The 12,500-nt window shown below is 35.0% G+C and overlaps 2 protein-coding genes across 30 annotated transcripts in view; one reads left to right on the plus strand and one right to left on the minus strand.

Moving 5' to 3' along the window:
- Window positions 1-12,500, plus strand: part of LOC147834363 (uncharacterized) — a 332,733-nt gene that overhangs the window by 213,803 nt on the left and 106,430 nt on the right. For 4 of the 28 annotated variants that reach the window (XR_015503707.1, XR_015503712.1, XR_015503714.1 and 1 more), the window contains one exon: window positions 1-1,500. This exon is cut by the window's left edge and continues 26 nt beyond it. The exons of the other annotated variants lie outside the window; for them this stretch is intronic. Coding sequence is in view for 1 of the 4 variants with exons in the window: in XM_087275622.1 (XP_087131748.1) it covers window positions 1-134 (134 nt within the window). In the remaining 3 variants the exon portion in view is untranslated. Of the gene's footprint in view, window positions 1,501-12,500 lie in introns of those variants that run through there. 28 annotated transcript variants of the gene reach the window in all.
- sox9a (SRY-box transcription factor 9a) overlaps window positions 6,942-12,500 on the minus strand; it is a 6,890-nt gene continuing 1,331 nt past the window's right edge. Inside the window, exons 2-4 of one of the 2 annotated variants that reach the window (XR_015503576.1) lie at window positions 12,458-12,500; window positions 8,451-11,080; window positions 6,942-8,275 (exon numbers count right to left, since the gene is read on the minus strand). The exon at window positions 12,458-12,500 is cut by the window's right edge and continues 208 nt beyond it. Coding sequence is in view for 1 of the 2 variants with exons in the window: in NM_131643.1 (NP_571718.1) it covers window positions 10,380-11,080; window positions 12,458-12,500 (744 nt within the window). In the remaining variant the exon portion in view is untranslated. 2 annotated transcript variants of the gene reach the window in all.

Here is a 12,500-nt window from a genome sequence, read left to right on the forward strand (position 1 = left end):
AGATTCCCCGCTCGCCGTCTCCGCGGAATATTAATGGGCTTCTCCTGGGAAAACTGCCCACAAAAAGAGCCTCTCCGTCGGGTTTCTGCTTCCGCTCAGCTGTCCTGGCCTGGAGAAACCTCCAGCGCACCTAACAAAAAAAACAGAAAAACATTAAATATCATACTAAATAAGCTTCAGTTTTCAAAAAAAGCCTGCTATTACAGGGGCTTGAGGCAACAACAGCTGACTAATGCAGTTGTTAATGCAGTTACTAGTGTGTGTGTGCGTTAGTTTTGTTTAGTGTTATGATTTTTTAAATTTTTTTTAGTTTTGTTGTGTGTTTTGCTTAGTTTTTTTTGTTTTGTTTGGTTTGGTTTCATTTCACTTTGCTTTATATTGGTTTGTTTTGTGTTTGCTTTGTATTTAGTTTTTCTTTGTTTTTCATTTAGTTTTTTGCTTTGTTTTTTTTTGTTTTGTGTGTAGTTTTTTTTTTCTCTTTGCGTTTAGCATAGTTTGTAGTTTAATTTAGATTTAGTTTAGGTTTTTTGTGTATTTTGTTTTGCTTTTCTTTTTTTTTTGCTTTGTTTTGTATTTTATGTTTTGTTTTGTGTTTTAATTGTAGTTTTTGGGTTTGTTTTTCGTCTTTTGCTTTGATTTGTAATTTGTTTTAAAGTATTTTGCTTAGTTTTTTTGTTTAATTTAATTTCTAAACAATTTCATTGTTAAGTTTCGCTTCGCTTTGGTTTGTTTTGGGGGTTTTTTTCTCTTAGTTTTGTTGTGTGTTTTGCTTTGCTTTGTTGTGTCTAGTTTTGTGTTTTGCTTTCCATTTTGCTTAGTTTTTTTTTTTTCTTTGTTTTGCATTGTTTTTGCTTTGTTTAGCTTTGTTTCGTTTTGTTTTGTTTTGTTTTGTTTCATTTTGTTTTGCTTTGTTTTGTTTCGATTTGTATTTTGTTTCACTTTGCTGCTTGTTTTGTTTATTGTTTTTTGTTTTGCTTTTTTGTTGTGTTTTGTGATTTGCGTTTTGTTTTGTGTTTTACTTTGTTTTGTGTTTTACTTTGCTTTTGTTTTGCTTTGCTTCACTTTGTTTTGGTCTGTTGTGTTTTCCATTGTTTTTTGTTCTTTTTTTTTTGGTCTCTTTTTTTGTCTTTTACTTTGTATTTTGTTTTTAGTTTTTTTGCTTAGTTTTTTGTCTTGTTTCGCTTTGCTTGGCTTGGCTCTGCTTGGCTTTATTTAGTTTTGTTTTGTGTATTACAACGTTTTACTTTGCTTTGTTTTTTGCTTTGTATTTTGTTTTTTGTGTTGTGTTTTTTGTTTTTGTGGATTGGACTTTTGTTGTTGTAAGCACCAACATACCTCCCTATTTGAATGATTACATCAATTAATCAAAAAAAAAAAAAAAGCAAAAGTTGTTTTGATGTTGGAGGGCTCAAGAAGTTTGCTGTTGTTTCTTTTACACCCCAGGACGTCAGTAAAATATATTGCTGCTTTTACTACGCAATAAAAAGCTCAGGAACAGCTTCTTTTATTGTCCGATTTATTCTCTTTTAAAGGCGTTATCAATAATAAGACATATTGATTGAAACGAGGGCGTCATTAGCACTTTTAGGGAAATGGGAACAGGCCGTTCGGGGAGATGCCGATGGCTGGTTTTCATCAGAATTTTTTTGAGGCTTTCGCTGTTATGAGAATGACCGTCCTAATGGATCCTGCAGATGCCAGAGTTTTGCTGAAGTCATTGCTCTTTTGCTTCAATCCTCTGCACATTCTTTATCTGTATTTGACTCTCTGTCACTTGCGTTCAGTCATTCCTCCATTTCCTCAGTCTGGGTTTCTGACCAGATTTCTGCAAATCCAGTCTGAAGCTGAGAAGATGATCTAGATTTTAGTGGCATGCCGGGAATGATGATATATACATATATATCAGATCAGAAACACTTAAAAAGTGGTCGCTGGTACAATTATGCTCACCAAGCCTGCAATTGTTTGTATTAATAATAAAATAATCATTTTGTTGGGGTGGCACGGTGGCTCAGTGGTTAGCACTGTCGCCTCACAGCAAAAGGGTCCCTGGCTCGTTTCCCAGCCAGTTGTCATTTCTGTGTGGAGTTTGCATTCTCTCCATATTCGCATGGGTTTCCTCCAGGTGCTCCGGTTTTCCCCACAGTCCAAACACATGTGCTAGGGGAATTGAATAAACTAAATTGGCCGTAGTGTAAAAGTGTGTTTGGGTGTGCGTGCGTGTGTGCGCGCATGGGTGTGTATGGGTGTGTATGGGTGACTGGAAGGGTATCCGCTGTGTAAAACATATGCTGGATAAGTTTGGCGCTGTGGCGTTCATTGCGCTGTGGCGATCACTGATTGTTAAAGGGACTGAGCCCAAGGAAAATGAATGAATGATCGTTTCCTTGATGTAAATCCAATTTTTTTTTTGCATTGTTATGTTAGTTTCTGGGGTTTTATTTATATATTTAGTGTTAAAAACAATAATATGTTATTATATAATAATGTTTATATCAATAATAATTATAATAATTATGTTATTAATAACAATAATCATCATCATCATCATCATAATAATCATGTTATTGTTAATATTACTACTACTACTACTACTGATAATATTAATAATGTTATTGTTAATAATAATAATAATAATAATAATAATAAATATAATAATAATAATAATAAATAATAATAATAATAATAATAATTATTATTATTATTATTATTATGTTATTGCTTATTATAATAATAATAATAATAATAATAATAATAATGTTATTGCTAATAATAATAATTTTATTGCTAATAATAATAGTAATACTAATAATAACAATAATGATAATAATAATGTTATTGTTAATGATAATAATAATAATAATAATAATAATAATGTTATTGTTACTACTACTACTACTAATAATAATAACAATTATGTTTTTAATATTAATAATAATAATAATAATAATTATTATTATTATTATTATTAGTATGTTATTGTTAACAACAACAACAATAATAATAATAATAATAATAATAATGTTTCGTTAACGATAATAATAGTAATAATAACAATAATCATAATAATAATAATAATAATAATAACACAAATAATAATAATAATAATAATAATAATAATAATAATAATAATATTGTTATTGGTAATAAAATGATAATAATAATAATAATAAAGTTTTGTTAATGATGATATTAATATTAATAATAATAATAATAATAAAGTTTTGTTAATGATAATAATAATAATAATAATAATAATAATAATAATAATAATAATAATATTGTTATTGGTAATAAAAATGATAATAATAATAATAAAGTTTTGTTAATGATGATAATAATAATAATAATAATAATAATAAAGTTTTGTTAATGATAATAATAATAATAATAATAATAATAATAATAATAATAATAATAATAATAACAATAATAGTAATTACAATAATAACAATTATAGTAATGTTTTGTTATTAATAATAATAACAATAATGTTATTGTTAATAATAATAATGATAATAATAATAATAATAATAATAATAATAATAATGATCATTTTAAGCATCATATTTTTGTGAAACATTTACTTTTTTAATTATAGTTTAATTAACTAATATCTTAGATGCCCTCTTTTTTATCTTTATATAAAATTATTATTAAATTATCATAAAAAGTACTCAAAAAAACTTTGCCAACAAGTAGTACTTGTTTCGAGCAAAATGACCATTTGTGTTTTAAAACCAAAACTTTAAAACTACTGATAATGTGTTTTTAAAATGTGTAGAAAACATCACCATTTCAAGGCGTTATTTGCAGTAAAAGGCAATATGGCAGTATAAACTATTCTGTGTTTCACACCATACACACTGAAGAAAATATATTTTTCTTCAGAGAGAGACATATTCAGCATCCCAATCTAAAGAGATTTAAGTAAATAAGTTCCCAGTTTGTGCATATTTTAACCAGAAATGTCCCTTCTCATATCCTGGGTAAATGTTAGTTTTGTGGGCATAATAATGTGGGTGCGTTAGGTAACATAAATAACAGCTTCTGTATTGAAACAGCTGTGACCAATGAACCTCTGACCCGCCGCTGGATCTCTGCGTGCTGCTGTTTCTCACATAATTAGATCAGATCTTTATTAATACTGTCCCATATTCATGAAGTGATCTGTGCATCCCTGTTACTTTATCACACACACAGCTGAAGTCAAACTTATTCGCCCTCCTGTGAATATTTTCAAATATTTCCTAAATGATGTTGAACAGATTCAGGAATTTTTCACAGTATTTCCTATAATGTTTTTTCTTCTGGAGAAAGTCTTATTTGAGTTATTTCGGCTAGAATAAAAGCAGTTGTTAATTCTTTAAAACCATTTTAATGTCAATATTAATAGCCCTCCTCCCGCTTAAGCAATATTTTTGTGTATTTTCTTAAATATTACTATTATTATTATTATTATTTATGTGTTTTGTACTGTCAACTTATCAATACAGCATGTTGTTTCTGGTTTTGTAATTAAGCAAACTTGTATGATGCCTCGGTCACTAAATAGTGCTAAAAAATGCCAGTAAATCAGAAGGACGTGATGTTTCTGGCATGAAGGAATGGTCAGCGTTTCCTTTGCAGGAACAAACACACCATCACAGAGCCCCATAGGAGAATCAAATGCTTCGGTTTCTTTTTCTGCATAAATAATACGAGCGTTTGCTGACTATAGAGACCTCCTGCTGCTTCATCTTGCGTCAGAAAAAACCCAACGTTCGCTATTAGCAAACACAGTCCACCCCCTACGGCTAAACACAAACCATACACTACTTGACAAAAGTCTTGTCGTCGATCCCAGCTGTACGAGCAACAAACAATAGCTTCTAGTTGATCATTTGGAAAAGTGGCAGAAGGTATTGAATCATCGGTTGAGCTGCATCCCAAACATCACAAATACTGCAGAAGACCTACTGGAGCCAAGATTCTCATAGAAATCAGTCAAGTTTGGTGAAGGAAAAGTCATGGTTTGGGGTTACATTCAGTATGGGGGCGTGTGAGATCTGCAACATCAACAGCCTGAGGTATCAAGACATCTGTGCCGCCCATTACATTACAAAACACAGGAGAGGGACAATTCTCCAGCAGGATAGCGCTCCTCATACTTCAGCCTCCACATCAAAGCTCCTGAAAGCAAAGAAGGTCAAGCTGCTCCAGGATTGGCCAGCCCTGTCACCAGACATGAACATTATTGAGCTTGTCTGGGGTAAGATGAAGGCGTTGAAGATGAATCCAAAGATGAACTCTGGGAGTCCTGCAAGAACGCTTTCCTCACCATTCCAGATGACTTTATTAATCAGTGATGTGAGTCATGTCAGAGATGTATGGATGCAGTCCTCCAAGCTCATGATGGAGTCAGACACAATATTCATTCTGTCTCCACTGCAGCAGGACTTTATATTCTATACTGGACATTATTTCTGCTCAAGATTTTTGTCTAAGTGAAGACAGACCTTACTGTCCTAATCAAGGCATGATCATATTGTTGTCAAATAAGCGTCATCTAGAGGCCTTTGCCTTTCATATAAGCCATTTCTCATCCCAAATGATCAACTAGAAGTCCAGTTATTATTCAACCCGGGGTCATTGTGGAAACGTAGCCCCGCGGACGTTTCTGCAGACCGCGATTTACGTCCCGGGAGGTACGTTTTCGAGCGGTTTTTGTTTTCGCGGATCCGCGAGAGGCCGCTGTGCGCACTTTTTCGCGTCTCGGGCGCCTCTCGGGAGCGCGCACCGTTCGCGCGCGAACAGCCGCCGGATCGGCTGACTCGGCCGCCCTCCTCTTCCTCCTCCTCCTTACCTAAACCCGGGCGACGGTTCGCAAAAGCCGTCCAGAAAAAAAAAAAAAAAGCAAAAGCCCTGGTTTTCGATTTCGACCGCGTTTTCGGATCCCGCCGGGTTCTCGCCCTCATTTTTCGGATTCCGTTTTTCGTCTTACCTGATTTCCGGAACTGCTGTTCCCCGGACTCGATCCCGGTTGTCGACCACCGCGGCCGGCTCCTCCTCCTCCTCCTCCGGGGCCTCCGCAACGCTGTGAGCTAAGCGGACAAACTGGTTGCATCGGGAAAGCCCTCCACTCGGAGGCGAGCCGTCGGCCGGCGAGCGCGAAGAGGAGGGGCGGAGCGGCGCCACACCACCCCGCAGCGTTCGCTCGAAAATACTAAACGCGGCCCTACGTACCTCCGGCCACGTAAATCGCGGTCTCCAGAAACGTCCGCGGGGCTACGTTTCCAGAATGAGCTTGGGTTGTTATTATTTGCTGTTCCTAAAACTTGGATAGGCGACAGGACTTTTGTCAGGTAGTGTATTCAGTTATAGTCAGAATTATTAGCCCCCCTGAATTATGAGCCCCCTGTTTATTTTTTTCACCCAATTTCTGTTTAACAGAGAGCAGATTTTTTTTCAGCACATTTCTAATCATAATAGTTTTATTAACTCATCTCTAATAACTGATTTATTTTATCTGTCATGATGACAGTAAATAATATTTGACTAGATATTCTTTAAGACACTTCTATACAGCTTAAAGTGACATTTAAAGGCTTAAGTTAATTAAGTTAACTAGGCAAGTTAGGGTAATTAGGAAAGTTATTAAGTCTACAGAACAAACCATCCTATTGGAAAAATAAATTGCTTAAAGGGGCTTATAATTTTGACCTTAAAATGGAGTTTAAAAAATTTCAAACTGCTTTTATTCTAGCCGAAATAAAACAAATAAGACTTTCTCCAGAAGAAAAAATATTATCAGACATACTGTAAAAATTTCCTTGCTCTGTTAAACATCATTTGGGAGAAATTTAAAAAAGAAAGAAAAATTCAAAGGGGGGTGAATAACTCTGACTTCAGCTGTATATACACATGGCATATGTGTAGTCAATAAGCAGTCATAGGCATACTTTTTATGTTTTATTCTCACTTTTATTGCAAATATAATACAAAAAGATGAGCTTCTTCAAAGGCAGTAAAATGTTAAACGTTTTAAAGACATAAAACTTGTTCAGTCTTGTGTAAAAAAAAAAAAAAAAAAAATCAGATTTCAACATCAGGAGGTCGCTGACGTCGAGTAAAGCACAAAGTCAGAAAGGGAAACAGCTAACTAACCAACTAACTACTTAGAAAATAAAAACAATTAGAGCATGGTAAACGAAAGACTACCCTTCCAGTTTAATGTTGTTTAGAAACTGCGACAGTATTTTGTGCATTACACACAACTGGTTAGAAATCAAACATTTAAAATAGAAAACAAATCTACATATGATAAATAAACATGAGGAATACAGAATTAAGTACCAGCCCTCCGTCTACGTGGATTATATGTCACCATATTCAGAGGCGCAATTACATTTTTTTTTGTTTGTATAAAGTATTAAAGAATAAAATGCAAATAATTTCTTTTGAAATAAAATTAATACTAATAAATAAATTAAAGGGGTTAGGATGGCAGAGGGTGCTGTAAGACGACACCTTGCATGACTGCAGGCGGCCAATGACAAGCGCAGGTCAAAGGTTATTTCCTGTGAGCCGCGACACATGCTGGTAAATTCTCAGCTGCCGCTGCCACGTAGCTTTTCCCGCTAATTCACTTCCAACATTTGACAGGGGATAAAGATGTGAGCTGGTCAAACAGTTGCTATTTTACAGGAACATAAATAAAGAACTATCAAATATATAAAAAAAAATGCACTGCATGAGGGTCGGAAAACACGAGAGTGGAGGAAAAACTACCGAGAGTGGTTTAGTAAAAATAGACTTCTCTACAAGAAAACACGAAAGTCGGAAGATACAAAACAAAAAAAGAAACATACACAGTACATATTAAAGTTTCAATAATCGATAAGTCCTCACAGAGGAATCATTTCTTCAAAAAAATGTTTCTTTTCTTGCAATCAAGGCTAAAAATATATATTTATAGATATATTCTAATCACAATTCAGGCGATTAAAAAGGCACGTCGGGAGCCATTTTAAGAAAACAAAGCAAAAGTCTTCCATCAAAGTCCAGCTTTCCTTCCTACGTTTCTAGTTTTCGACATTGTGTGTGGAGATTTCATTCAAGTGTGTGTGTTTTTTCTAAAGAAGATAGTTCACCCAAAAGTGACAATTCTGTCATGGTTTACCCATCGTTCATTTGTTGGATGTTGGAGTTTGAACACAGAAGAAAAACTGAAAACCGGTAACCATTGCCTTCCATTTGTTTTTCCTACATTGAATATGTATGTATATTGGATTTACTGCATTTCTTTAAGCCGTTTATATGCTCTGAATTTAAGCAAAGTTAAGTTGAACATTACTAAATGTAATTAGTTTGTTTAAATTCAGCACATATCAATTGTTTAGAAACACCTCAAAGAAATGCAGTAAATCCAATATTAAATGTATAATGTCCAATATGTTTTATTTATTTACCTTAAATAAAATTGTAAACTCAGTGTAATATGCAAACCAATGGTTACCAGTTTCAAAAACTCTTCAGATTCACTTATTTTGTGATAAGAAAAACTCAAATGTGGAACCACTGAGTAAATAGTGAGCAAATTTGGATTTGTGTGTGAATTGTCCCTTTAAGGGGCGCAAGTGGAGTCCCATCATCCACTGAAAAAAAAAAAGGTTCATTGGATTTACTAATTTTAGGTAAGTGGTTGCAAACGTGTGCTGAATTTAAGCAAACAAATTAAGTTTTTAAATCACTAAATTTAATTTCTTTGTATAAATTCAACCCATATCAATTGTTTGCAACCACTTACCCTAAAAATATTTGAGTAAATCCAATGAATCATGTCTTTACAGTGTAGTATGCAAGTCAATGGTTACCGGTTTCAAAAAAATCATCAGACTAACTTATTTTGTGTTCAGCAGAACACAAATTTTGAGTAAATAGTGAGTAAATTTGAAATTGTGTGTGAACTATCTCTTTAAGGGAAGTGGAGTGATATGTTTGAGTCTTTTCCTTCATGTTTTGAAAAAAAGATTTATTGGACTTACTAATTTAAGGTAAACAGTTGCAAGCAATTTATATGTGCTGAATTTAAGCAACCAAATAAAGTTGAACGTTACTTAATATATTAATTTGTTTATGTTCAGCCATATCAATTCTATGCAACCACTACCTTAAAAAAATCCAATGAATCATGTTTTTTCAGTGTACCATGCAAGCCAATGGTTACCGGTTTCAAAAATTCATCAGATTAACTTATATTTTGGAGTAAACAAAGAGCAAATTTGGATTTGTGTGTGAACTATCCCTTTAAGGGGAGCGAGTGGAATGCTGTGATTGAGTTTTCCCATCATGCACTGAACAAAATAAGATAATCTAAAGAATTGCTGAAACCGGTAACCATTGACTTGCATAGTACACTGAAAAAATAAAAAATCATTGGATTTACTCTTAAGGTAAATGAGTGCAAACTATTTATATGCGCTGAATTTAATCAAACAAAGAAGTTGAACATTACTGAATTTAATTAGTTTGTTTAAATGCAGCCCATATAAAACTATTTACATTCACTTACCTTAAAACAACAAGTAAATCCGTTGATTCAATCATTTTTTCAGTGTACTATGCATGTCAATGGTTACCACTTACAAACAAATCATCAGATTCACTTTTTCTGTGTTTAACAGAACTCCGATTTGGAGTAAATAGTGAGCAAATTTAGATTTGTGTGTGAACTATCCCTTTAAGGGGAAGCGAGTGGAATGCTGTGATCGAGTCTTTCCCATCATACATCTGAACAAAATAAGTTAATCTAAAGAATTGTTGAAACTGGTAACCATTGACTTGCATAGTACACTGAAAAAATAGGTTCATCGGATTTACTAATTCAAGGTAAGTGGATGCAAACATTTTATATAGGCTGAATTTAAACAAGCAAATTAAATTTAGCAGTGCACAACTTCATTTGAACGCCCATATAGTTTGCAACCACTTACCTTGTAGTAAAAATGAGGTAAATACAATGAATACATATATATTTTTTAGTGTACTATGGTTACCGATTTCAAAAAAATCTTCAGATTAACTTATTTTGTGTTCGACAGAACAATAAAGACATGAATCTGTGGGTGAACTATCCCTTTAAGGAGAGCGAGTGGAATGCTGTGTTTGAGTCTTTCCCATCATGCACTGAACGAACATTATTTATTAGATTTACTGCATTTTGTTTAAGGTAAGTGGTTCCAAAACGACTCATATGGGCATGCAAATTAAGTAGAACATTACTAAACTTAATTTCTGTTTAAATTCAACCCATAAAAATTCTTTGCAACCACTAAACTTGTAGTAAAAATGTAGTAAACCCAATGCATCATGATTTTTCAGTGCACATTCAGACGTGCTCATGGTCTGGACAGCTGCGTGTACACCGGCTGCTGGTCCCAATGCTGCGGACTGTGGTTGGATTGAGGGATGGAGGGCACCCCTGTAGAGTCAGCAATGGGTGTGTACATGGGCCTCTGGCTTGAGCTCATGTAGCTGAAGGTGGAGTACAGCCCGGAGCTCTGACCTCCGGCATGGGTGTAATAGGAGCTGGCGCCGCCCTGGTGGCTGTCGGAATAGTCGTACTGCGCTCTGGTGATGGAGGGAAATGAAGTGCTGTAATGCTGGAGATGCTGAACGTTGAAGGAACCGTAGCTGATGTGCTGCGGAGAGCCCTGCTGCTCGTTGTAATGGCTCGGGCTGAGCTGTTCGGTTTTAATATGCGTCGTTCGGGGCTGGTCGGGTTCTGCGGGGTTCAGCGGGGTCAGCTGGCTGCTTTGAGGGCTGCCGTTTTGGGGTTTGGTCATCCAGGCGGCGTATCCTCCAGCGTAGGGTGCGTTCTGGTGACCGTTCGGCGGGAGGTATTGGTCAAACTCATTGACGTCGAATGTTTCGATAACATCGCTGCTCAGCTCGCCGATATCCACGTCCTGGAAGTTGATGCTGAGCGGACGTCCGGTGTTTTCCTGAAGAGGACGGGCCTCTCGTTTCAGATCCGCTTTGCCTGGCTGTGTGTCAGTTTTCGGGGTGGTGGGAGGAGTGGGCGGCCCCTGGGACTGGCCTGTTTGGAAGCAGAAGAAGAGGAGGAGGGGAGAGAGAAACGTTAAGCACTGCATGGATGATCAGCGCTGCATGGGGAGATTACTTGCACACTGCTGTTGCACTAAAAAGATTTCATTAGATTTACTTTTTTTTTTTTTTTTAAAGGTAAGTGTTTGCAAACTATTGATAAGGGCTGAATTTCAACAAATGGTCAACTTCATTTGTTTAAAATCAGCCCATGTAAATATTTTACAACCACTTACCTTTAAAAATGTATTAGTAAATACAATTAATCCTTTTTTTTTGGTATGTGAATACAAACTGTATGGCTGCAAGCTAGTATGTTGCACTTTTAACCACCAGACTGCTTTTAAATTGCTTTAAGACTCATTTGGCTAGGACAATCTTAAGCTGTACTGATGGAAAATCTAAATGATCTGAGCACTAACAAGTTACTTTGTATAACTAGCACTTGTGTGTATTGCCTCCTGTTGAATCACTGAATGCCTCCTCAATAAGTCGCTTTAGTCAAAAGCCTCAGCTTGATGACTAATGTACAAACCGAATGAAAGTGTTCAAATTACTTATTTAAATTGAGTTTAAACAACACACTTCTGATGTTTTTTTTTTGGGGGGGGGACAACTTAGTTATATTTAATCTACACTGTAAAAAAGTAAGTTGACTCAACTTAAAATTTTAAGGCAACAAACTTCAGGACATTTTTGGGTTTATTTAACTTATAGAGTCAAGTGCAGTAATTGGGTAGAAAGTTGAGTAAACTCAAATGTCCTGATGTTTGTTGTCTTGATTTTTAAGTTGAGTCAGCTTTGTTTTTTTCTTACGGTGTACTTAAAATAGTGTAAAAACAATTAAGTTAACTTAATCGATTTGTGTTGGGACAACATGAAGGAGTTGTGTGGAGTTTAAACTGTGTGTTACAAAAGTTAGATGAGGTTTCGTGCATTTAAATGCGTTTAAAGTGCATTTTTGTACGAAACACAAATCATCTTTTGATTACAGGTGAACCAACCTTATTTGTGAGTAAAAATTATCTTACACGTTTTTTACACTTATAATTTACTAACATACATGTGATGTAGTCATGCAGTAAATAAAAGTAACGGATTATACTTAATATAGTAACTTTTTGAAAGTTCGATTACGTAATCCAGATTGCATACATGCAATTTATAGAACCCAGCATTGCACAGATGACGCAATACACACAAACACACACACACACACACACGCACACACACACAATCGAAACGAGTAATCGAATCTAATTTCCAGATTGCATGCAAGCATTTTAAGAACCCAGCATTGCTCAGATGACGCAATATACACTCAAAACAAGTAATCGAATCGAATGGCGAGTCAAGTTTAGTGTCCCACCTGAGTGTTCGCTGGGCGAGTGCACTTCTCCCATGCTGGACGC

The sequence above is a fragment of the Danio rerio genome, chromosome 12 (genome assembly GCF_052040795.2).
Source record: "Danio rerio strain M-AB ecotype USA chromosome 12, GRCz13ab, whole genome shotgun sequence".
Taxonomy (NCBI): Eukaryota; Metazoa; Chordata; class Actinopteri; order Cypriniformes; family Danionidae; genus Danio; species Danio rerio.